The 27,344-nt window shown below is 38.6% G+C and overlaps 2 protein-coding genes across 2 annotated transcripts in view; both read left to right on the top strand.

Annotated features, from left to right (window-relative positions):
• LOC100701816 (NACHT, LRR and PYD domains-containing protein 3) overlaps positions 1-26,836 on the top strand; it is a 51,517-nt gene extending 24,681 nt beyond the window's left edge. Inside the window, exons 11-13 of the mRNA XM_025903278.1 lie at positions 25,410-25,456; positions 25,620-25,626; positions 26,791-26,836. Of these exons, the coding sequence (XP_025759063.1) occupies positions 25,410-25,456; positions 25,620-25,626; positions 26,791-26,836 (100 nt within the window). The remainder of the gene's footprint in view (positions 1-25,409; positions 25,457-25,619; positions 25,627-26,790) is intronic.
• On the top strand, positions 364-14,985 carry LOC100701273 (protein NLRC3-like). Its single transcript, XM_025902894.1, has 8 exons — positions 364-445; positions 6,608-6,741; positions 7,165-7,406; positions 7,620-7,670; positions 9,181-9,456; positions 12,225-14,019; positions 14,493-14,616; positions 14,847-14,985. Exons 2-7 carry the CDS (start codon positions 6,653-6,655, stop codon positions 14,536-14,538), a joined length of 2,499 nt encoding a protein of 832 aa, XP_025758679.1. The 5' UTR covers positions 364-445; positions 6,608-6,652; the 3' UTR covers positions 14,539-14,616; positions 14,847-14,985.
• Positions 26,837-27,344: the final 508 nt, after the last annotated feature.

Below are 27,344 nucleotides of genomic sequence, written 5' to 3'. Positions count from 1 at the left end.
AATGCAAAACACTGGGCCACAGATCCAGAACCATGATCCTGTGAAACTAACAATAAATGGTATATAATATGAAAGTTGAGCAAAAGCATAGGCAAGTTTAGAGTGGAATTGTCCTCAATGTTATATTTTCCTAAGTTTTCTATTGACAACAGTGCAAAACAGAATGAAAACAGCTTTTATGTCCACTGGGAAAATTTAGGTTTGCAAATGTGAAAAGAGTTGGTAACATTTGCAAACAGCTTTTGTTATGTGACATGTCCGTGCTTGTGTGGTATTCTTCTCATTAATGCACCCTGGATCAAATGGGTGGAGAGAAAAGCAAAAGTAGAAAAAAACAGTCAAAGAACCTTTGGAATCACACAACACGAGTTGAGACAAGAACACACTGAAAAAGCCCCGGCTGGGGAGATGAGATTCCACTATCTCTGCAGAGTTTAAAGAAACTGTAAGTTTCCCTTGCTTCTTTTTTGACTTATTTTAGATTGACTGGAGTCAAAGGCTTTGATGAAAATCCTTATCAAATAACAATTTGAATGATTTCAGATAAAAAATTGGATGGTTTATTTTTAAGTTTCAGGGAAGAAAAGTGTTGTTTTTTCATTGAAGTGGGTGTGAAATGTTTTCGTGGCTAACATCAGCTGCATGCAGCTTAATTTCAGCAGAAATCTGTTGCTCCATAGGTCATATTAACGGAGTCACAGCTGGACCTATGAAGTCTCTGTGTGTGTGTGTGTGTGTGTGTGTGTGTGTGTGTATGTGTGTGTATGTGTGTGTGTGTGTGTGTGTGTGTGAGTGATCAGAGTCCGGGAATAAGAGCAGCAGCAGTTAGTTGATGGTCATCAGCCAAACTCATAGACGTTGTTACTGTTGATCCACTTACTGATGACTGAAGGCAGCTTTTCCCTCCTCCATTAGTCTGTGGAGGAGGCAGTGAGGAGCCGCTGATCTCCTGTTCACTGACACACTGAATATGGGCCAAACTCGACCACAGAGCCGCTGGAGAGACTGAGCTCCGGGGTGTTTATATTAACACTGCAGGACCCACAGAGAGAGACATCTCTGTGAGTCTCTGAGAGCTCTCAGTCAAGATGACCAGAGACGTGTTGTCACGTTATTAAGAGTTAACAATCTGAAGCTCAGGCTACACACCCTGCCACTAAACCCCGTCCTAATGAGGACACACGTTCTTTGTTTCAGTGTTTCAGATTGAACACAAATTTCAAATTGAAAAGCGTCTCAAAGCGTCATTGACAGAAAAATGTCTCCACAGAGATTCTCCAGCAGAAACAGTTGCAAACAGTTGCTCAGCTGTGGCCAGCACTCACTCAGCTTTAACATCATTCTGGGTCTGGGCTCATTCACTGCTACCTTTGTGTTGACATGTTGTCTTTGGAGATGTGTGTGAGTTTCTGTCCTTACTCAGTTTGAACTTTACCCTCATGCTCTTATTCTTCTGCGTATGAAAAAGTATTGTTCATATTACCACTCCTCCAGAGCTGTAAATGTAATTAACATTTCTCTCCATCTGCAGGAGCAGGCAGTTGGCTGTAACTCAGTTATTAGGCAATGATGTTTGATATTCAGGCTTATAAAAATGGTTGAATTTAAAATGGTTGTAATGTTGGAGCTGTGACCTGAAATAAATGGAGTCTGGACTTGTTGATATTAAGCTAAAGTTTTTATGAAGAGCCCACACTTGTTACACAGCTAAGCTCCATAGCAGTAAATACAGGACTGATCTGTTCATCATTTGAATCCAGAGTGATCAAAACAACAGAACAACATGGTAAAGATCAGCACATCACTATATTGAATTAAACATGACTGGATTCATACATGCTTCTACACACAGTCCACACACATCCTGCGTTTGCTCTCATTTCTAACATCAGGAGACCTTTATGATCTCTGTCATGGTACAGTATACATATTTACAGAACTCAGAGCTCATCAAACACAGAGAAACAGAAACCTTCTCAGTATCAGCGAGCACCGTAGCTTCTGCAGGGCACTGTCCAGAGCAGCAATGCATGGAAATCCAATGAAATCTCCTTTTTTCACTAATCTTCTTCAAGATCCTCAGTCTGCTGCTGTATCTTTTGTGGATGCAAATCCATTCTGTTTCCTTCAAAGCATCATTTCCAGTTCAAAGGTGTGAAAATTGTGTCAGATGAAGTTCCCTCTTTAAAAAGTGATAATGAAACTGTGGCACTTTTCCACAGCAAGAATTGCTCAGACTAGTGTCTGAATTGTGATCTAAACTGAGCAATGCTTTAGTTTGAGAAGCATTCAAATCCACATGTGCATCATCCAGGAGCGCAGCAGACGCAGCACAGGAAGCAAAGCTGCCTTTGAACCATACACATACATGTGTTTGTTTCATTTAGCAACAAACAGGTCAGAGATTCAAAGAGCATTTTATTCTAGCAGACTTGTAGAACTTTTATCAGACAGTTTTCGTCTTTAAAGATTTTTTTGTCAAAATCATTCTAGACCCACATCGTCTGTGGTCTGCTCAACACTATCAATTCTTTCTAAGGATTTCTGGGTCATTTTCAAGACACTAAAACAATCATTACCTCAATTTATAAGCATTTCAATTCAAGAGTCAATCAAAAACCAGTATTCAAATGTAGAATTAATCTACAGGTGAAGAAAAAACTGCAGCCAAAAAGTAACCAAAGTGTCTAAGAATCGATTTCAAATGAAGACAAAGTTTTTAGAGCTCTATTTAAAAAAACAAAAAAACAAAAAAAACTGTCATTCTGAGGATCTGAACTCTGAACCATCTTCAAGAATGGTGACAATGCTTTCAGGAGACCTGATTGGTCTAATCTGGCAGCATGAGTTACCATGGTGACATAGCACACCTTGATAGTAGAGAAAAGCCAGAGTTAAACTTGAATTTAGCTGAATAGGTTGAAATCCTGCTTGATAGTGCAGGCCTCTAATGTTGCTGTGATTTCTCTTCAGCATCCTGAGATCAAAACCTGACTGCAAATTTGAATCCTTCAGTGCTGATGTCAGCCCCTCATTTACCTCTAAAAACATATCATGTTACAGATTTACTTCAGTCAGAGCTTATCTTTCATTATCTTTGCAGAAAATATGTCAGACTTGTTTTTTAAGAACACATCAGGGAGTAATAATCAGGAGTTTGGGCTATTGTTTTTGTGGTTTCTGTTTTATACTGCCTGTTTGGAATGTAACTAGTTTGGTATCATCCATTAAACGTTTGCTTTACATGTTCAAAGCTGTGTCAGTGGCTTGAGTTGGGCCCATCCGTGAAATTGGTTTCATGGTGTGTGTTAAAACGCATCAGTATTACACTGAAGTCTTGATGCATGCTCAATCAATAAGGAAATCCCAAAAAGTTGATTCTGTTCATCTGGATGTAGCGTTTTCAGTGGAAGAAACATTTCGTCACTCATCCAAGTGACTTCTTCAGTCTCAGCTGGCTGCAGGTTTGCCCAAATTTGTAAACAGTACATTTGCACAATGACTGAAACCAGCCAACTGAATGAACAATGGCCTGCGAGGTCAGTTTCTTGGTAATTAATATACAAATTGTCATGATGAATCATAACCACTGATTAGAGACTATTGATCAATGTTGGGTCAAACTGTAGACCTTGTTTGGATGTCGTATAGATGTCCAGAATGGGTCATGGACTGATAGACCCAATATAGGAAAGGTCTGCACATCTATCCAACGTTCAGTGTTTAGTGTAAAAACATACAAAGCAGAAGTTAAGAAGGTGAGCTAGAAGATGATTAGACTAGAGTAATGATGACAGTATTGAGATTGACAGCGTGGGGAAGTGGCAGTGATGTAAAGCAGCTTGACAAAAAGCAGCTTGACAGCCAGTAAAGAAGGCAGATGAATGAATTACAGATCATCCTTATTGAATTACGCATAACCTTCATATAGTTCTTTCTAAATTAAGCTGTTTCTCAGTTCTTGGTTTCAGTGGTGATGACTGCACGTGTTTAACCTGACCTCTGATTGAGCAACACAGCACACTGCAGTGCACTGTGACCCACTATTTGGGTTTTTTAGAGATTTACAGCATAAATTAAATAATGAAGTACCAGGTCAAAGTCAAAAAGTCTAAAAGTGTTTAGTTGTTGCTCTTGTTGTTGTTGTTGTTTTTTGGGGGGTTTTGTGCTTTTTTAAAATATTAGTTGTGCAATGTATTTACTAAGAAAGTTCAAGTGCAGTCATGCTAGTGCACTGAATTGTTATGCTGTCATTATTTTTAGTCACCTGCCAGACTCATTCTGTCCTTTCTGAAACTCTTAAGTAACAGTCAGTTATTATGAGCACGATAAAGAAAACTGGAAAGTAAGGTAGGTAGAAAATAATTTACTTTGAAAAATTTGTTTTCTTCCATGAATACATAGGATGAGACTGTTGAATAGCATACAATGGTAAAAGCAAACAAACAAACAACTTTACAATTTGTGGAGGAGACAGGTAAGGCTTGCAATTAAATCTAATCCTTGAATATCTGACTCATAAATATATATACAATGATTTAATTACATGTGCCTTACTGTCATATACAAACCATTGTAGGTAACTGTTTTTTTAAATTACTAAATACAAAAAAAGTACTTTTTCTTGGCTTTGTATTCTCACATTCTAACTGCCAGATGAGCATTGCCAGTATCTAAAGTCTACATAAATCACATTATGATCTTGCATTCTGAACCCCCACTCTTGCAATTCTCCATTCAACAGCTCTGATTAGACCTACAAGTCACTGCCACAATATTGTTTGTTTGTTCCCTCCCACATCTGTCTATTGGTGACCCATACTGTCCTTTAGTTACAGCAGTCTCATCAGTTGAACTAGAAAGCTTTTTTTCTCAAAAAGAAAGTGACAGCAGATAAATATTTTGCAAATATCATAAAGGCATACTTTATTCACATTAGAACATATAAACATTTAAACTGAGACCTTTACTATTTCTTGACACTTAATGCCACGTACTGGGTATTAAAAGAGCAACTTAGAGAGGCAGAGATTCCCTAATCTGCAAAGACCAGCAAAATTCAAAATGAGCCAATGGTTTTCTTAAAATAGTACATTTTCTCAGTTTAAGCATTTTATTTTGTTACTGTGTTTTATTGTGAATAAAATATGGGTTTCTGAGATTTACAGATCATAGCAATCTGTTTTCATTTACTTTTTACACAGTGTCACAACTATTTTGTATTTTATTTAAAACTAGTGTGAAGCTTTTAACTATGCTGATCCTCTTGGAATCATGGATCAACTAAAATGTTTGAAAATGTTGTTCACATGTGTTGAACTGACTGAATATTAATGGACTGAAGTTTACAGTCACGGTGAATCAGTGTGTGTCAGTGAATGCATTGTGTGGGCTTTATGGCTCCATCTAGTGGACTGATAGTAGAAGTAGAGCAGCTGATGGCAGCTTTGCCTCACATTGCTGTCTGACTGCATTCACTGTCTGTATCACTGAATGTAGACAAATGTAGAGCATGACAAAAACGGTGTAAAATGAGAGCAATTATTAAAACACTCAATGCAAAATAAGAAGAAAACATAAATGAAGAATAGAGGAAATGATGTCTTTACGACAGATGCCATAAAGAGGTCAAAATTCAGCAGAATGAACATCAGCAGAAGCTGATTGATGAACATCCGCATTAAATATCAGCCTGTAGGTGCAGCAACAGTGTTGGTGTCCAGCAGTGACCTTTGACCTTTGAAGATTGTTTAGCTTGAATGGCATCAAACAGTTGGTAGATGTGTTCAGATAATTATTTGAAACAATGGATAAAATAAAAACAGATGGACTGATTCTTATATAGCGCGTTTCTACTCTCCTGGAGCGCTTAAAGCACTTTATAAGACATTCACCTATTCACACAAGCACTGTCTTCTATGGTTTTAAGTGCTTACTAACTAACATTCACACACATTCTCCGACAGATGCATTGGAAGCAACTTAGGGTTAATATCTCAATAGATAACGTGTTGAATACCCATGCATCTCATCAATAATCAGAGATCTGGACAGAGTTTGATCAGCTCATGCTGATTGGTTTCTTTTTTCCAACCACGACAGGAGAGAGTGGAGATGAAGAGAGCAGCACACTGATGTGACAGTAAAGAAAAGTTGAGCATCTGACAGAGCAGACAGAGGGGAGTCAGTTTAAAGGAGCCGTTATGGCTCAATAGAAGGTCTGAGTGCAAAACCTGAACTTACACTGTCAACATGTCAGCACACAACCCCACGCATGACTGCTTCATCAACATGGAGCTCTCAGTGTTTATTTCAGGATCATTCTCTTAAAGACAGCCGAACACGCCTGACTGCAGTCTTTAGCGAGCACACAGTGTCTGACATTTACATCCATTTTGTTATAAAATGCACACAATAACTTCAAAAAGCTGGTCTGATTTTGGGGCTCGGCTGAGCCCCCAGTGTTTCAGGATCCTAGTGACACCTCCTAGGGACTCTAATTCTCTTAACTGACACTGAGATGAAGCAGAAAAGAAGCAGCTGATATTTGGACAGTACACAGGATTTAAGTCGATGTGCACATGAATGATTTGTGTTTCCTCTGCAGGTGAAGGAAGTGTGTGTGAGCTGATGTGAATGTGAATTCAGCAGCATGGATCAGTGTGAGGACAGAGAGGAGGGAGTCCTTCCCTGTAAAACCACTCTGTGTGAGGAACATGAGAGCCAGACCAAAGCTCAGAGGTGAGATGCCCATCTCTAACTCTCCATGTGACAGTTCAGCACTCACATCACTGCTCCATCAAACAGAGGTCCAGGAACCAACCTGGACCTCTGTTTTTTTTGTTTGTTTGTTTTTTACTTACTTACCCTGAAGGTTGCTGCATTCATTTTAAAGGACAGCAATGATAATATACAAAAAAACAAACAAACAAAAAAATCCCAATAGAATCAACATATTCCAATGTAATGAATGTGTAATGAATTATTTTAATTAATGATGGTGATGGTGGTGCTGAGTTTAAGTTATAAGAAAAATGTTTTTAAAAAACAGGAAAAACACTACTGTTTTTCTCTTTGTTTTTTTAGTTTTTAGTTCATTTCTTTAGTCTTATAGCTGCTCTGTCATTATCAGGGTTTTTCTATATTTCTCCTCATATTTGATAGATCAGTGATGGAGAAGTCTGTTCATGAGCAGCTCCTTGAAATGATGGAGAACTTGGAAGAGGAGGAGCTTAAACATTTCCACTGGTGCCTGCAGAATGTACCTGTGGGTGATTTCACAACCATCAAAAACTGTCATCTGGAGAACCCAGACATAGTGGAAACTGTAGATTTGATGGTGCAGACATATACTAATGAGCATGTGATGGATGTGGGGACATCTATTTTAAAGAAGATGAATGAAGGTCAGTCAGAGGAAAAAGACACAAAACCCTCAGCGCAGTATGAAGACACATAACTGCAAAATGTATTTAACAAAACGTATTAATAAATTCAGGTTGTGCTAGTTTACTTTACTCTAGCTTTGTGACTTCATTTTGTGTTTGAGCGCAGATGTATTTATGTTGTTTTGAAGCCATGCAGGTTTTCACTCTAAAAAGACAGTTGTATCATTCAAGGTGTGCTCTTTCCGTCAACAATCCAGGGAGCTTCATCAGTTTCACCAGAAGGTAAGAGTAAACATCTGCTATCGAAAAGCTACACCTACACCATTAAACATCATCACCACCACCTGAAGCACAAGGCAGGGAAACGCCTAAACACATTAAAAATTCTCTAATCTGATGAGACACAAGCTAATGTGGACATTTGGATGTAGACTGAAATTGTAGATTAAAATATAATTAAATCATGCATTCATAATGCAATAAAGTGAAAAAGCTAGCAATCACTTTTTATCATATTTATACCACACCTGAGACCTAAATGCAGACACTGAGGCTTGCACAGGTTTACATATTTTATCTTTAACAGAAGAATGAGAGCAGTCCCTGTCGGCCAGGAGAATTACCCCTAATGAGGGAATAGGTAAGAAGAGGAAGTTTGCTCCTGGGATCTGATTAAAATAATGGGGAGTCCATGGGAGCAATGTAGTGGAGAGCAGAAAGGCAGGCAAGTCTGAGATGGATCTTCCTTTTGCAGGTAGGAATTTTGAGAGGTGGTGACAGAGAAGGTTACCAATTCAGGTCTAACTGAGGAGTTTCTAAAACATCAAAACAACAGGAAACATCCTACTTTAAACGATTATTGAAAATAAGTCCTTAAGCCAAGACTCTTAAACATACACTTGTATGTTTGTCTTATAATGAGTGGAAGTATCTATCTCAGCTAGCGTTTGGACAGAAAGAGCATGGCTGAGAGGATATCCATTGCAACAGGAAAAAACCTCCATCAGAGCCAGCTTGAAGCCAAGTGCTTATACTTGGGAGTTAATAGTCAAGCCAAAAGAGCATCCATCAGTAATTTACACAATGTTGGCTTTCAAGTTAACCCTGTTACAGCCAGTCTCACTCCAAGTGCTGATAGACTCGGGGTCAGAGCAGTGTTTTTAGATGAGAGACTGTCTAAACAGTTTGGCATCACCATTTAACCTCTACAAACAGCTATTTTTCTAACAGTTTAAATGGAGACCAACTAGCTGAGGCTACTTATTTTCCTGGATAAAGAAACATAACCTTATTGATCAGTTGGTCATTTGGTCAGTTGGAGGAACCTCTGTCTGTCTACATGCTTGCAGTCTGCTGTGCCAGAAGCTACGAATCCTGTGATTCCTGCAAAACATGACATGAGTCTTACTTGGTGGAAAAACCATTGTTGGCAAGCATAGTCGTAAGAAAGTTCTTGCAGTTGGTCACCAGGTTTGCAGAGGAGGGATTTTGGCCCACTCATCCTTACCCTTGCCTGACGCTTGGCAACTCGAAGCTTCAGCTGCCGCCACAGATTTTCATGGGACTGAGGTCTGCAGGCAATTCTTGTCCTAGATTTGACGGTACATGGCCTATGCCATGCTTTCTACTTGGCATCTGAATCAGAAATCAAACCAACAGGACATTTATTTTCACACATAAAGTTATCAGAATTCACTCACACATGAGAAATCATTATTATTATTCTACAGGCACATCGTCCTAAAACACTTAAGTGTACTGACTTTACTAAGTTCATTTCTTATTCTTTTAGAGGAGCTTGCCATGTTGCGGAGAGAATTTGTGAGGAGGGTGTCAAAAGAAATCCTTACACAGCTCCTTGAAGCTCTTGTAAATGATGGTGTTTTGGGTGATTTGGAGAAAGAATCAATATTAGAAGAAAACCAATCCAGAGCAAATAAGGCTCGCTGCTTAATCGACACAGTGAAGAAAAAAGGAAACGAAGCGTGTAGGATAATGATCAGGCATCTTCGGACTATAGATCCAGTTCTCTCATCTCAACTGCGTCGATCCTCATCTGTAAAGAAAGGTGAGACCACATATCTTGAAACAAAAGTTTGTTTACTCAAACTCGTATTAAAACGGTTTAGTTTAATTAACAACAAATTAAATTTATGAATTTTGATATTTTCAATAAATTTATGTATTGCATTTTATTTATCAGACATTTTTAGAACTGTTATCAATCACGTGCCTTATATGCTTTCCAGTTTATTACCCTTGTAATTTATTATGAACTTATGTAATCCAGCTTTTTCCAGCTCAGGGCCCTTGCAAAAATTAAGAACATTTTGTCATATGCTTACTTCCAGAAAGTGATTCATGGATTTATTTCATCCAGGCTTGACTACTGTAATAGTCTTTATTTTGGTATCAGCCAGGCTCTGCTCTCTCATCTTCAGCTTGTTCAAAATGCTGCAGCCCGACACTTGACAGGCATACGTAAACGCAACCATATTTCCCCAGTTTTGGCTCGTTTACACTGGCTTCCAGTACATTCTAGAATTGATTTTAAGATTTTATTGCTCGTTTTGGAGTTTCTGAATTGATTAGCTTCTCATATCTCTCTGATCTTTTAACTCAAAATACTCTAAACAGAACTCTTAGGTCAGCTGATAAGTTGCTTCTGATTGTTCCTAGAAGCAGACTAAAACACAGAGGAGACCGGGCATTTGAGATTGCTGTGCCTAAACTTTGAAACAGTCTGCCTCTTCAAATTAGGGTCTCTCTAACACTTGACATGTTTAAATCCCGTATGAAAACACATCTTTACCCCCTAGCTTTTAATGGTGAAGAGTTTTATTTTTTACTTTATACAGCACTTTGGTCAATCTGTGTCATTTTTAAACGTGCTTAGAAATAAATTGATTGTGATCTCTACAGTTATAATCACTGAATTTGTAATGTATTTTTCAAATTATTATGTTATTATAAAATCACTACCTTTTGCTCTTACCATGTCATCCAAAGTTAATCTATACATAATAGCTTATTTAACAGATATTTAATTTAGTTTGGTTAGTTATATTGCTCGGCTGGCCTGGGAATGCCTTGGTATTCCCCCAGAGAAGCTTGAAGGGGTGGCTAGGGAAAGGAAGGTCTGGGCTTCTCTGCTCAGGCTGCTGCCCTGGCGCCTGACCCCAGATAGATAGATGGATGGATGGATGCGTAGTTTAGTTATTTACTATTGTTACTATCTTGGAGTAACTGTAACCACATAATTTCCTCAGGGATTAATAAAGTATTCTGATTCTGATAGCTGAAGCTAGTATAGGCTTGGCTTAGTACTTAATAACGAATTGTCATTGAGTAACTCTTTATGATGCTCTTCTAAAGCAAAATATGATTTTGCTTAAAAAGGAAGAAGTACCTTCCTTTTTTTTTCTAATTACAATATGTCTTAAATGTCTTTCTTGGTACAAAATTAAATCTATAATTACCAGGTCTTAATAAATCTGTCTCTGACGATACTTATACTTGTTAGTTTACATTCTATACCTTTTTGTCCTATTTCTCCCACTTTTTTTCCTGTGTATTTTTTCTGAAAGAGATAAATTTCACACTTAAAACATTTATTTACTTTATACTTATTTCAATGGGACCTCTTGATATTTGAACCTCTCTTAAAAATCAACAGCAAAAACTTTATTTGAATTAAATACTGAATTTACATTTTTTGATAAATTATCCAAATTATCCAAAAGGACTAAACACTTTGCAGACTGATTTTCACCTGAAAAAAATAAATAACATGTACTTAACCTCATGACCATGGAGTTCATGAGGCTCTTCAGCTAAAGAAGCTGCAGATAGAATTTCCCAATTTAAAATCAGGATATGGTGTCACACCAAAGCACGGTGTTTTCAGTTACAAATTTGATCAAATTTCATTAAATTACACTTAAATAAAATATATGTATGTAAATAATGATTATGTTATTTACAGTAACAGACACTAACACAATTGCACCATAAACCTTTTTTATTTATTAATGTTAATATTTTTTTAACCATTTTTGAGATGTCACACCACAGAATAATTAAAGGATTTGGCATGAAGTTTAAAAAGTCTAAAATTAAATGTAGTCAAATGTTGAACAACAGATCTATAAAAAATAAACGTTTAATATTTTATTGCATTTTTGATGAAAACAATGCTAACAAAACTGATTTTAATCTTGCAAGACTCCCAAATTTGCATGTCACATCAACATCTCACAACATAACCCAAACTTTTGTGGTTCCGCATCTACACAGTAAACTGAAGATATTTAAATTAGTTTATGATTTTCAGGTAATTATACACTGATTTGACCATGGGTCGCCATGGCATGCAATAGGTCGGCAGCCTTATGAAATTTCCCCTTGTGGGACTAATAAAGGTATATCAATATCGATTTTGAACACTCCTGTTTATTTCAAAAATTTAACACTTGCACAGGGATGGCTTATTTGAAAAGTTTAATCACTTAGGGCTGGATGAAGTGAAAAAGAACAATCCCATAGTAAACTCAGGATATTTGAAGGCTTTTCATAAGTTAAAGCAGCACTAACTTAGGTCTCTGACATGATATCATGGAAGTTAAGGTTTTGAAAATGTACAGGAGTTTTTTCCTTTTTTTAATGGACAGTTAAAATAGATGCAAGAAATTGCATGTAATTATTTTAATAAAATGAACTACATCAGCACATGGAGATCTGAAGAGAAAGTAATTTCAAAATGCCAGTTACTTTTATTGATGCATAGCATTTTTTTTTCTTATCTTATTTTTTTTCCTTTCTTTTTTTGTTATTCAGAGACTCTGCAGAGGTGTCGATCTACACTCAAGTCCCATCTGAAGAAGTTGTTCCAGTGTGTGGTTGAGGGGATTTCAGCAGCGTTAAACAAAACCCTTCTGAATCAGATCTACACAGAGCTCTACATCACAGAGGGAGGAACTGCAGAGGTCAGTGATGAGCATGAGGTCAGACAGATTGAAACACTATCCAGGAAACCAGACAGACCAGAAACAACAATCAGACAAGAAGACATCTTTAAAGCATCAGCTGAAAGAGATGAACCAATCAAAACAGTGCTGACAAAGGGAGTGGCTGGCATTGGGAAAACAGTCTTAACACAGAAGTTCACCCTCGACTGGGCTGAAGACAAAGCCAACCAGGACATCCAGTTCATATTTCCATTCACTTTCAGAGAGCTGAATGTGCTGAAAGAGGAAAAGTTCAGCTTGGTGGAACTTGTTCATCACTTCTTTACTGAAATCAAAGAAGCAGGAATCTGCAGCTTTGAAGACTTCCAGGTTGTCTTCATCTTTGATGGTCTGGATGAGTGTCGACCTCCTCTGAACTTCCACAAAACTAAAATCCTAACTGACCCTTGCAAGTCCACCTCAGTGGATGTATTGCTGGTAAACCTCATCAGGGGGAACCTGCTTCCTTCTGCTCGCCTCTGGATAACCACACGACCTGCAGCAGCCAGTCAGATCCCTCATGACTATATTGGCATGGTGACAGAGGTCAGAGGATTTGCTGACCCACAGAAGGAGGAGTACTTCAGGAAGAGATTCAGAGATGAGGAGCAGGCCAGCACGATCATATCCCACATCAAGACATCACGAAGTCTCCACATCATGTGCCACATCCCAGTCTTCTGCTGGATCACTGCTACAGTTCTGGAGGATGTGCTGAAAACCAGAAAGGAAGTAGAGCTGCCCAAGAGCCTGACTGAGATGTACATCCACTTCCTGGTGGTTCAGGCCAAAGTGAAAAAGGTCAAGTATGATGATGGAACTGAGACAGATCCACACTGGAGTCCAGAGAGCAGGAAGATGATTGAGTCTCTGGGAAAACTGGCTTTTGATCAGCTGCAGAAAGGAAACCTGATCTTCTATGAATCCGACCTGACAGAGTGTGGCATCGATATCAGAGCAGCCTCAGTGTACTCAGGAGTGTTCACACAGATCTTTAAAGAGGAGAGAGGGCTGTACCAGAATAAAGTGTTCTGCTTTGTCCACCTGAGCGTTCAGGAATTTCTGGCTGCAGTTCATGTCCATCTGACCTTCATCAACTCTGGAGTCAATCTGCTGGATGAAAAAAAATCTCACTTATTTAGAGTCTTTCAAATAAAATCCAAATTAAATTTATTCTACCAGAATGCTGTGAAAAAGGCCTTACAGAGTCCAAATGGACACCTGGACTTGTTTCTCCGTTTCCTCCTGGGTCTTTCATTGCAGACCAATCAAAGTCTTCTACAAGGTCTGCTGACACAGGCAGAAAGTAACACACAGACCAATCAGGAAACAGTCCAGTACATCAAGAAGAAGATCTGTAGCAATCTGTCTACAGAGAAAAGGATCAATCTGTTCTACTGTCTGAATGAACTGAATGATAGTTCTCTAGTGGAGGAGATCCAACAGTCCCTGAGATCAGGAAGTCTCTCTACAGATAAACTGTCTCCTGCTCAGTGGTCAGCTCTGGTCTTCATCTTACTGTCATCAGAAAAAGATTTGGATGTGTTTGACTTGAAAAAATACTCTGCTTCAGAGGAGGCTCTTCTGAGGCTCCTACCAGTGGTCAAAGCTTCCAACAAAGCTCTGTAAGTAAATATGTGTCCATCCCTTTATTTGGAAACAATGAATTGAGTCATTGATTTCTTTGATCAGATGTCACTCTACTCTGAGCCTCTCCTGGATGGCTGAACTCCTCACCCTATATCTAAGGGAGAGGTCAGCTACCCTTCAGAGGAAGCTTATTTCCGACGCTTGTATCCGTGATGTCGTTCTTTCAGTCACTACCCACAACTCATGACCATAGGTGAGGGTAGGGACGTAGATAGACCAGTAAATTGAGAGCTTCACTTTTACACTCAGCTCTCTCTTCACCACGATGGACTGGTACAGTGTCCACATCACTGGCATTTTTTCTTGACTAATTGAATATATTAACTGATTTAATTTGTCGAATGGATAATTTTAATTGTTATTTGTTTGGTTTTGTTTGTTGATGTGTTTGTTTTCAGGCTGACTCACTGTAACCTCTCAGAGAGAGGTTGTAACGCTCTGTCCTCAGTTCTCAGCTCCCAGACCTGCAGTATGAGAGAGCTGGACCTGAGTAACAACAACCTAGAGGATTCAGGAGTGAAGCTTCTGTCTTCTGGACTGGAAAGTCCAAACTGTACACTGAATACTCTGAGGTCAGACCAAACAGTATTTTTGTTTTCGTCAATTTAGCCAAAAAAGTAAAGTTAACCTTAAAGTTACGTTAACCCATGTGTTGTAATCTATGTAAGACATTAATTACTGGGAAAAAAAAACAAATAAAAATCTCAACTGAATATTGTTAAATCTTTTAATGAGGCCTCACTGCATACTTGCTCTACTTCCACACCAGTATTTGTTTCCATGTTTGTCTGTTGTTTTACAGACTGACTCACTGTAACGTCTCAGAGAAAAGTTTTGAAGCTCTGTTCTCAGTCCTCAGCTCCCCGTCCTCTCCTATGAGAGAGCTTGACGTGAGTAACAACAATCTGCTGGATTTAGGAGTGAAACTTCTTTCTTCTGGACTGCAGAGTCCACATTGTACATTGAATACACTGAGGTGAGATCAAGTGAGATTTTCAACAACTGACTTAATTACCTGATTAAAAATTTAAGCCTCAAAAAATTGGATTAAACTTGTCAAATCTAATAACTCCTCACTGAACCCTCATACTTCAATAACAATATTTCTTTTGTTTGACTTTTTTTTCCCCCAGGATGAGTCAGTGTAACCTCTCAGAGAGAAACTGTGAAGCTCTGTCCTCACTTATCGGCTCCCAGTCATCTAATCTGAGAGAGCTGGACTTGAATAACAATGACCTGCAGGATTCAGGAGTAAAGATTCTGTCTGTTGGAGTCAAGAGTCCACATAGTGAACTGGAAACTCTCAGGTCAGGATTTAAATTTGTTCACTGATTATTATGTCAATCTGAATTATATTACTGTATAAGAATAGAACAGAATAAAATAGCACTTTATTGTCATTGTACATAGAGCGAAAACTGTGGGTGCTCCACACCAACTGTGTCAGAATAAAATTTAAATAGCAGACACTAGGTATAAATAGTAAAACTGGAAAAATATATACAAACATGGGGAGAAAAATACAAAACAAAAGGAATATATACAAAAATAAGAGAATCGCACACATTGGAGAACAAGATAGTTGCAAGGTGGTGAGTGGTAGTGCAAAGAAGACAGCTAAGCTTTATAGAATTGTCAAGGGATCTTTTATACATCTTTGGATGTGTTTTTTGATTCTTAATTATTGTCTAAAGAGTTGGAATTGTTGGTGCTCATCCTTGACCTGTTTAGACCATGATTTCTCTAGTGCGTTTTGTCCTCCACATTAGCTATGTGTTTAGTGAGCGTTTCATGTTCTCTCGTTTACATCTAGACATGAGTTCCTTTGTCACCACTGTCTTTGTTTCTATTTCATCTTTTCTTTGCTTCTTTTAGTGTTTCATTGTAAATTGTTTTTTGTTCATTTTCACAACCACTAAAGCTGTTCCTTTAAGTTATTTGCTTCGTCTCTGAGTCCTGTATTTGGGTCCTACCCCTGCCTTTGGGTGGGTGGATGTGTGGTGGAACTGCTTGTAGCCCAAAACAGCTGCTATGATTGTAGAGGTCTTGAAATATTCCTTCCTGCCAAGACTCTTAAGAATGTGCCATAGAGTTTGGTACTCATGCTTTGATGCTGGTCTAGAGGCCTGCCACCACTCAGTTCTATCACTCTTCCTTTTCTGCATTCATTTTTTGACACAGCTATTGGCTCAGCTGTTCATCTTGTTCTCAATTGACCAGCATCAATTTTTCGGTTCGGCCACTAAGTCCAGGCATTCATCTGAGTGGTCAGTTAAAGGGGCTTGGTGCTTTCCAGTATGGTATACAGTGCAACAATGACAGTGGGTTTTGCAAAAGACTGAACATTGTGCAAAAAATAATTTAATGTTTGAAGGCATGTATGTGTGTGTCAGTCCAGTCACTCAGTGTTCAGGAATCTGACAGCTTGGGGAAGAAACAGTTTCACAGTCTGGCAGTGAGGGCCTGAATGATCTGGTACCTCTTACCAGAAGGCAGCAGGGTGAAGAGTGTGTGTAAGGAGTGCATGGGGTCTTCCACATGCACTGAGTGTGTGTGATGGAGGGAAGAGATGATCCAATGATCTTCTCAACTGTTCTCACTATCCGTTTTAGGGTATTGCAATCCGATACGGTGCAGTTACCATACCAGTGCAGCTGCTCAGGGCGCTCTTGTTAGTCCCTCTGTAGAAGGTGGGAGATGAGCTTTTCTCAGCATCCGGAGGAAGTAGAGACGCTGTTGGGTCTTCTCAGTTATGAAGCTGGTGTTGAGGGACCAGGAGACATTCTCTGCCAGATGGACACCAAGGAATTTAGTGCTCTTGATGACCTCCACAGAGGATCCATCGATGTTAAGCGATGGATCCTCTGTGATGGATCTCTGTGTGCTCTCCTGAAGTCAACAATCACCTCTTTTGTTTTGTCCACGTTCAGAGACAGGTTGTTGACTCTACATCAGTCCGTTAGCTGTTTCACCTCATCTCTGTATGCTGAAACATCGCTCTTGCTGATGAGACCCACCACATTCGTGTCATCGTTGAACTTGATGTGGTTCAAACTGTGCATTGCTGTACAGTCATGAGTCAGCAGAGTGAACAGCAGTGGGCTGAGCACACAGCCCTGAGGGGCTCCAGTTATCAGTGTGGTGGTGTTGGAGATGCTGTTACCAGTCTGGACTGTCTGAGGTTCCAGAGCCAGATATAGGGTGGTAGCAATGGCATCATCTGTTGAGGGTGATAGGCAAACTGGAGTGGGAACAGTGTGGGTGGCAGCCAGGTCTTAATGTGCCTCATGACAAACCTCTCGATGGGTGATGGGTGTGAGTGCAATTGGAATAGTCACTGAGGCATGACACTGAGGATTTCTTTGGTCGGTTGGACCAACAGCAGTGCTCAGGGAGAGTTTGTATGCAAGGTTGCCTTTTACTTTAACTGGCCTATTAGAATATTATTTGTTGAATGCGAACACTGTGCTTCTCCTAGTTTTTTCTGTTCTTTCAGGTTTGGAAGATCAAGAACAAAACAATTACAGAGGGTCTTGTTAATTCATTTAGGGGTCCTAAAGGAACCCTTTTGAGGGCGGGGGTGTTACGCCCCTCTGCAGCCACTAATGTGTTTGCAGTGGCAGTGAAACAGTGTTCAGCTGTTGCTAACTGACCATACCTGGTGAGGTGTGGATAAAGGCATACCCGAGGCAGGCTTTTGGGAAGGCACACCAGTCTTTGCCTTGGTGGTATCAGCTATTTTAGCTAGCTTATTATATAATTTAAAATAAAACCTCTTCTCTGTGAAATTCTGGTGTTAGTCTCCACATTTATGTTGCGGCTTTTGAGCTGAATCGTAACATAAATACAAAAATAAGTTTTCCCAATGTGGCTGAAAATACTATTTAACATGCAGCCTTACATGGTGACCTCATTGTACACATAAAACAACATCTATAACCTGACTCAAACATTTACACAAGTGTAAATGACAAAATGCAGTAGCAAAAAAAGTAGACACACAGCAGCAGGCTTCTCTTCATCCCCATTTAGCACAAGTGAAAGACACATGTATGGGGTGGTATAACTGATAAATAAGAATAGAATAGAATAGAATAGAATAGCTTTTTATTGTCACTGTTACAAGAACAGTGAAAGGCAGTTTGGCATCTCTCCATGTGTGTGAAGTACACAATAGCGTAAGTATTTACACAATGACAAATTTACATTTACACAAGAAAGATATGTACAAGTTATACATACACCTGCAAACATACACGCACATACATACATATATGTATATATACATATTTGCATCCGTACATGCATACACACACATATTTCCACATACACGCTTACATCTATATACATACACATACATGCCATCTAACTAGCAGGTGCATTGAGAGGTGCAGTGTGATCAGTGATATTGCACATTGAGTGTGTGGCGGGGGGATGATATTGCACATTGAGTGGGGGTGGGGGTGGGGGTGCTGTTGGAACTATACTAAATAATGTTATAATAAATACAGTTTAAAGAGGTAGGGGTGTTGTTTGCATTGAAGTATAAACAGAAATACGATTTATAAATAAGGTGTAATGTCCATGAGTGTTGGCAGTGCAGTTATCCTCCAATCAGGGTGGAGGTAGGGCATGTTTGACAGCCTGTGGGTAAAAACTTCTGTTTACATTACTAGTTTCCTCATTCAAAGGAATTAAAAAGCATTTTTGAATTTTGAAATTAAGAGTTAATATTTAGTGAAGCAAAATACACCAAATTGAAACTTATGATTCAGTATAGGGAGTGCAAGTGTGGAGTCCATGCAACTCCCACCAACCCCCACGCATGCAACATGCTTACTAGTGGTGTCCCACTGATTAATGCCCCACGACAACAGCAACACGTGGCACCTTAGTATTACAAAAATTAAATTGAAATAAAAATTATAAATAAAATAAATAAAATGCAGTTTTGAAAAAGTTCACTGCAACTCACTCAGTACATTAAATCTCAACTACAAAAACAGAATTGGTCCTAGCACTGAACCCTGTGGTACTCAATAATTAACTTTTGTGTGTGAAAATTTTTTTGAGATAAAAGGAAGATTGGAGATTGGGTCAAGAGATAACATTTTAAGTAATGGTTTAACTTCTGCCAGCTTGAAGGCCTGTGGTACATAGACAATTATTAGAGATAGGTTGATCATATTTGAGATCGAAGCATTAATTAATGGTGGTAATTCTTTGAGCAGTTTTGTAGTAATGAGGTCTAAAAGACACGTTGATGGTTTGGAGAAAGTAATTATTGAAGTTAACTTAGAAAGATCAATTGGAGAGAACGTTTGTAAATGAATATGGTACTGAAAGTAGATGTAGATAATGTTACATCTGTGACATAATTTAACTATTTTTTTCTCTAATGGTTAAAATTTTATTTGTAAAGAAGTTCATGAAGTCATTACTAGTTAACAATAAAGGAATGGTTGGCTCAACAGAGCTCTGACTTTTTGTCAGCCTGGCTACAATGCTGAAAAGGAACCTAGGGTTGTTCTTATTTTCTTCAATCAGTGATGAATAGCAAGATATTCTAGATTCATGGAGAAGGTTTTTTTTATTTTATTTTTATAAAGCGGCAGACTATTTTTCCAGGCTAAATGATGATCTTCTTTGTGAGTGAGGTGCCATTTCCTCTCCAGCTTAACTTTAAGGTGCATATTTTAGAGTTATACAAGGAATTTAAGTACTTTTGATTTGAGGCTCTGATGTGTGTATGGGGTGAAGGAGTAAAATTATTAACAAGATAATCGACCTCTGTCGGAGGAGTGTTCAGGTAGCTGCTCTGCTCTGTGTTGGTACAGGGCACCGAAGACAAAAACAGTGGAGAGGATTATATCCTTAAACTTCGTTAAGGCACTTTCAGAAAGTCATCCACTGTGAAGAAATCTACTCCCCACTGTTGTGTAATCAATTATTGTAAATTTAAATGTTATCAGGAAATGATCAGACAGGAGAGGGTTTTCAGGAAACACTGTTAAATGTTCAGTTTCGATGCCATATGTTTAGCATCTACATCGATGTTAAAATCACCCACAATAATTATTTTATCTGAGCTGAGCACTAAATCAGATAAAAAGTCTGAGAAATCAGACACAAACTCTGTGTAAGGCCCAGCTGGATGATAGATGATAACAAATAAGAGTGTTTTTTGACTTTTGCAGCTGGGCTGGACAAGGCTAAGCATCAGGCTTTCAAATGAATTAAAAGTCTGTCTTGGTCTTTGGTTGACTGATAGGCTGGTGTGGAAAACTGCTGCCAGGCAGCCTCCTCAGCCTGTGCTTCGAGGTTTCTGATAATTAGATTGACTCGGGTGTGTTGATTCATTTAAACTAACATAATCACCCTGCTGTAACCAGATTTCTGTAAGGCAAAGTAAATTGATTTGCTGATCAATTATTAACTCATATACTAACAGAGACTTGAAAGAGAGACACCTAATGTCTAATAATCCACATTTCAGTGTTTTACTCTTTGGTGCAATTAGGGATCACATGTTGTTCTTTCTGTGCGATATTTTATGTTTAAATTATTTTCGGGAGCTCTAAGATGGTGGGGTTTTGGGGGGATAACAGGAGGAGAGAAGCTGTAGAGATGTGTGCAAGACTGCAGCTCTGGTTCCTCATCCTAACTCTGGATAGTCACGTTTTGGGGGGTTTAATAAATGTTGTCAAATTTCTTAAAAAAGAGAGCTGCCGAATCCAAGGTGGGATGGAAGCTGTCTCTCCTAACAAGATCAGGTTTCTGCCAGAAAGTTTCCCAAACATATATGAGGCCACATTGTTTTTGGACACCACTCAGACAGCCAGCAATTTAAGGAAAACATTTGGCTAAACATGTCACTCCTGGTCTGATTGGAGAGAGGACCAGAAGTAAAAATATTTCTTTTTTATTCTTGTCTGCTGCTGAGTCTCGAAAACAAAGGTTTCCTAGTTGGTAAGAAAATAAAAATTAGTTACAGAGAGGCTGAGGGGTAGAGCAGATTTGAAAGTGGTTGACACAGTTTAACATCACATTTCCTGAGTTAGCTTCCAGCTAACAAGCAACCCAGCTGCACTACAGCTGCAAGCGGTGACCACATTTTTATAACAAGAGCATCGGACATTCAGACTGGTTTTCTTTCTGGGTAAAGATGTTTTCTCACGTTGATCCTTCACGGTGATGCTTCCATCCACTACTGGATTCAAATCTCCATCATCATCTCCATCAGCCCTCACAATATATGATCTCATCAGCTTCATGTTCAGGAGCCTGGATGGACAGCAATCCTTTAAATGGATTATTATGGGACATTGAGAGCTTAAGTAAAAGAAAACTCAGAAATGAATGACTGTGTTTAATGATCCATTACATTTTATATTGTGAAATCCAGCTTTGTTCAGAGCAATAATGTTCTTTTTTGTTTGTTTGGTTGATTTTGTTTGTCTGTTTTAAAATATTTTTCATCATTATTTTTTCAGACTGAATTTCTGTGACTTGTCAGAGAGAAGCTGTGAAGCTCTGTCCACAGTTCTAAGCTCCCAGTCTTCTAGTCTGAGAGAGCTGGACCTAGGTAACAATGACCTGCAGGATTCAGGAGTGAAACTGCTGTCTGCTGGATTAAAGAGTCCACACAGTGAACTGGAAACTCTGAGGTCAGGACTGAAACTTTTTCACTAACGTTAATTGAAAATGTGATATTTATGTTATTGTATAAACAGCTAACCTTTATAGAACTGTCTACTGATTTTTTTTTTTTTATTTAGCTTTGGCTGGATTATTAGACTTAGATTTATTTATCTAAAACAAATTCATAGTAAAAAAAATTTCATGTTTTTTTTTGTTAAATGAAAATTTCATATACTTATCACAAAGCATTGTTAAGAACAACTGATCTCCAGATTTAGATCTAAAATTAAAGGTAAGCTGTCATAGAAATGTCTTGATCTAAATATTTTCTTCTGGAGGTTATACTGATGTTGTTTGACTTTTTTCATTTGCAATGAAATATCCAGAATTTTAAATTTTTCTAAGGTATTTATTTAATGTCGACTTCTCAAAATGAAAAAAAGATGACTACCTTTAAGACAAGCTTCAAAATGCATTTTTTAAAATAAAGCTTATAGTTAAAGCTGGATCACATGATCCCAAACCTTCCCCTGTCATACGCTCAGGCTGTTTATGGACTTCCCTTGATAATCAGAACATTTCTTCTCCACTCATTCCTGATGCTTTTATATGTCACGATTGCATGTCCTTAACTTTTGTCTTCTTTCTCCTTAGTTTGTGATTTGTTCTTTTGTCACTGTATTCAACTCTTCTCTGTGTTTGATAGCATGAGCTTTCTCTCTAATATTGTTGGGTGCTATACACTCTTAAAAAACTTGAGATGACTGTTGTTGTCTGCTGGGAAATGTCACTTATAAATAAACTTAAATTAAATTGAATGGATGTAAATAGATAGAAGTTATTGTATCTGAAAAAAAAGACAATTATTTTTAACAGATGGATTGTTGCGTTGTGTGTCTGCAGTCTGTCAGGCTGTCTGATCACAGAGGAAGGCTGTACTTACCTGGTTTCAGCTCTGAGCTCCAACCCCTCCCATCTGAGAGAGCTGGACCTGAGCTACAATCATCCAGGAGAATCAGGGTTGAGGCAATTGTCAGCTGGACTGAAGGATCCACACTGGAGACTGGACACTCTCAGGTATGGAGAGAATGACTGTCGAGAAAGAACTTCTCCAGGACATGCTGTATATGTCTCAGTATACTTAACAGTGCAGCTTAATCTCTGTATAGCGACACCTAGGATATATTTACCCAAGCTTAATACAAATACGGGAAGCAGAAGAAACTGTTAGCCCACCTTTAAAAAGAGAAAAAAAATTATACCCAAAGATGAAAGCTTTATAATCAGAGTTGTGGTAAAGCTAACAACTACATGGCTTGTTGTCTGTAAATTTAAAGTCTATCAGAAATGCATTTCTAGTGCTTTTCATAGACAATGTGCTTTGAAAGGCCAATACACATTATAAAATAATGAACTGAAAGCAATGGAAAAATAAATACATTTAGAGGTAACCCCGGTGGAAGATAGAGAGGCAGGAAGAAAGTGAGAAAAAGGTGCATTTATTGGTCCAAATGCAAAACTCAAAAAATTAGGAAACACAACGTCCATAAAACAGAAATCCAAAGCAGGCACAGGAAAAGAGGACAGTATATACACTGGGAACTATCTGCAAACAAGAGGCAGGTGGGAGCAAAGCACAGGTGCGGACAGTGAGGGAGTGTTTGGTTGGTTACAGAGGAGCTTATTGGATGTTTACCATGGTTACATGAGCTCAGAAAGCAGAGTCACTGAATGGAGAGTTGTGTCACCGGAGGTTCAGAATGCAGGATCGTTACGTGGTTAATGCAGACTTCAGATAGTTCCTGAAGCGCTGATTGGAATATATGAACATAGGAAGACAGCGCTGTGTTTTTAGGTCATTACTAGTCAATAAATGTATTGATCTACAATTGTTTTTATACCATAGTGAAGTGTATGTAGTTAAATCTTTGTATATATTGTTACGAAATCAGTTTCACCCCGGTTCTTTTTATTCCTCGGGCATCCAGAGACAGCACCGGACTCAGTAGTCATTTCACAAAACCTTTATTCATCTTTATTCATCTTCAGTTAAGCATGCATCTTCTAGAAGGGAAGACGTGCAAGGCCCGTGTCCCTCTGTAGATCTTCTACTCCTTTGTTTGTTACAGTCAGCTTTATAGAAGCAACCCCATCATAAAACCCCCATCGTGTGTTGAAAACTCTGTGTTTGTGTGTGTATGTGCGAGCAAGTGAGTGCCTGTGTGTGCGTGTACCCGCGTGTATGTGTGAGTGCACGTGAGTGTGCATGTAGGTGTGTTTATGTGAGTGCACATGAGTGAGTGTGCATGTAGGTGTGTTTATGTGAGTGCACGTGAGTGAGTGTGCATGTGGGTGTGTGAGTGTAACAGTCAAAGCACTGTGTGTGTGTGTGTCTCTGTATCTGTGACTTCCTGCTGGTCATAAAAGTAATCTCCTCACCCAAGCTACACCAAATTCCTTTACACAACATAGAAAACAGAGTTAACATATTACAAACACTGAGACCCCCACTCTGCATCCACTGGGCCATGGGCCTCTTGTTGTCTTACATTTACAGATAAGGTGGAGAGTCTCCTGCAAACCTACTTCTAAGTTATAACAATTATGACCGTTTATTAGATTCAGGTTAAAGCATCAGGAACCCCCAACTGTAGCTTCCTGTCTCCTTTTATGACAGCAGACCCCCAGTGTCAATAAATTCCTTTCCCTCTAAACAATTACACACACTCTCAGGCCTACAGCTAAGCCAGACTGAAACACAGACAAATCCTTCCTTATTCCTCTGATCTAAACAAATTTAACACATCATATTATAATAATTATTTTCTTGTACTCACAATATAAATCAAATATTCAAGGATCAGTGTTACCTGCCTTCTTCACATATATATTTGTATTACCACAGTCAGAGATGCTGCTGTGTTTCATTTGATTATTTTTTAACATTGTATCCTAACCAACAGCAGTCACACTTCAATATTTATTGTTCTAATTCGATGGAATAGAATAAATATTGTAACATAAATGATTTTCTACTTCCTAATTTGTCTTCATTGAGTTGTCAGTAATGTGACAATAACTGGAAGTAATTTTAATGACAAATAAATTTTCAGACTTTCAGAGGACAGAAGGAGACTGACAGGTGACTCTCAGTGATGTCACAATGTCACAATTCAGTGCACTAAGCGTGTTTGCAGAGGAAAAACACTGGTCCCTTAATAGTTTCAACATGAAATATTCAAAAACAAATATATGGTCCACTGTTTGTGTGACAGAGGCGGAAATTTCTCTGTGTGCATGTGGAGAAATCTGCTGTTAAATCAGACCATGAACAGGTTTCATGTGGAATTAAAACACATGAAAACAATGCTGCACTCACTCAGAGGTCAGAGGTTGAGTACAGTAACCAAGCTGACACCAAGAGGAGAAAAACAACTGGCAGCAAAGGCAGGAAGGTGTCATTTTCAGCTAAACGGAAGAGGAATATAAAGATAATGAAGGTTTGATCACAGTTTGAATCAGTCATATTTCATTCAGTACAGTGGTGTACTGACAGATCCAGGATCAGTCCAATTCATCAGCACTTTGATCCACGTATGGATTGACATGTATTTGTGAAAATGTTGGACTGTTCCTTTATCAGTGTCTAACAGTATGTGTATGTAATGTCCATGTGTGCATGCTGAAAGAGACTGTGCTGGTCTGACCCCCCTCCTCCTTTCAGGGTGGAGCCTGCTGGAGTCCGATGGTTGACACCAGGTCTGAGGAAGTGTAAGTGTGTTTTTAATGTGATTCATGAAAACAAAGCATCACACATTCAACCATCTTCAAACTGTCACATCACTCATTCACATCTCTGATGTCAGGAGCCATCATCAAAGTGTCAATCAATGATCAATAACTGCAGCTGGATTGTGTTTGTTCTCTCACTCAGATTCCTGTCAACTCACAATCGACACAAACACAGTAAACACAAACCTCAAACTGTCTGACAACAACAGGAAGGTGACACATATGGAGAAGGTTCAGCCATATCCTGATCATCCAGACAGATTTGACATTCATCCTCAGTTGCTGTGTAGTAATGGTCTGAGTGGTCGCTGTTACTGGGAGGTCGAGTGGAAAGGAAACATTTCTATATCAGTGAGTTACAGAGGAATCAGAAGGAAAGGAGACAGTTATGATTGTGTGTTTGGAAAAAATGATCAGTCCTGGAGTCTGATTTGTTATAAGGATGGTCCTCGGTCTGTTAGGTACAATAACATACACACATGCATCTCCTCCTCCTCCTCCTCCTCCTCCTCCCCCTCTGTCTCTAACAGAGTAGCAGTGTATGTGGACTGTCCTGCTGGCACTCTGTCCTTCTACAGAGTCTCCTCTGACACTCTGATCCACCTCCACACCTTCAACACCACATTCACTGAACCTCTTTATCCTGGATTTGGACTCTGGACTACTTTAAAGGGATTAGAAATCCAGTATGGTGCCTCAGTGTGTCTGTGCTGAGTTGAGTGTAAAGCGTGTCCTCCTGTTAGAGAAACACTCTAACTGTTGTCTGTCTGTTTCACTCAGAAACACATTTTCAGATTTATGGATCCCATCAGTTGATGTTTTAAACTGTTCTAAATGAATGAAAGGAATTTGGTAATTGACATTACATTTGTATTGATGTATAATTTTTATAAGCTGTTTCATTGTTATGCTTTCAACTCTGAATTTTATAAAACTCTGCATCCAAAACAAAGAGAAAGTGATGACAGATGTGTTTATGTTCACAAAGGAAAATTAGCCCCAAAAAAGCCTTTTAAACAACCTTCTGTATTTTGGAGCATAGATCGCTCAGTTTACAAAGTGATTTTTGATGTCAGTCTGTTTTTTTGTGATGACACGTCAATAATTTCTATCATATTTTGCTGTTTCTATTTGAATGAGAGCTTTTTAAAAAGACCATTGTATGGGGGTCTCTTTTACATCCATAGCAGAATAGAACCATTAAGTCTTGTCACTGTTTGTTTGTTTCACTTTATTAAAGACACACATGGGTCCTCAACCTCATTCCATCATTGTATGCTACAATGAGTTTTTGTATATTGCCTTCTCTGTAGGTCTTGTACAATTGAGGAGTGTACACTGGAGTGCAGAAGGCTTTGAAAAGTCCAACCTTCACTGGAGCAGTGCCCATACCAAACTTATGGCTCAACATGTTATCTTGTGCATACACTAGGTGACATTGTCTATAAATGTCCATATCATCAGACAAATAATCAGATATGTAGTGACCTAAATATTTAACCACAGTACACACTTTTAGAACAGAGCCTGATAGAGAGAGTTCAGGAATGACTCAATTCTGGTCTTCTTTATTTCTGGCAGTCAACATATTCTACAACTATTCTTGGCTTTGTAATGAATATCAAACTCATATTGAGACCAAGCCTTTAATACTTGTTGAAGGCCAGCACTATATGGGGGGGAGGTCACTAAATCATCTGCATACATCAAATGGTTAACTATGGTACTGTAGGCTTGAAAGGTTTTTTTGTTTTTTTTATTGATTTCAAACCTGTCACATTTGATTTATCTGGATGAAATAATGAGATTTAAGCAGTTAAATGCTAATGTGGATTAACTGGAATTAAAGCTGCAGTTTGTATTTTCA

This window comes from Oreochromis niloticus, linkage group LG23 (genome assembly GCF_001858045.2).
Source record: "Oreochromis niloticus isolate F11D_XX linkage group LG23, O_niloticus_UMD_NMBU, whole genome shotgun sequence".
Taxonomy (NCBI): domain Eukaryota; kingdom Metazoa; phylum Chordata; class Actinopteri; order Cichliformes; family Cichlidae; genus Oreochromis; species Oreochromis niloticus.
The sequence above is the reverse complement of the archived record's forward strand: the minus strand, read 5'-3'. Positions and strand labels throughout refer to the sequence as shown.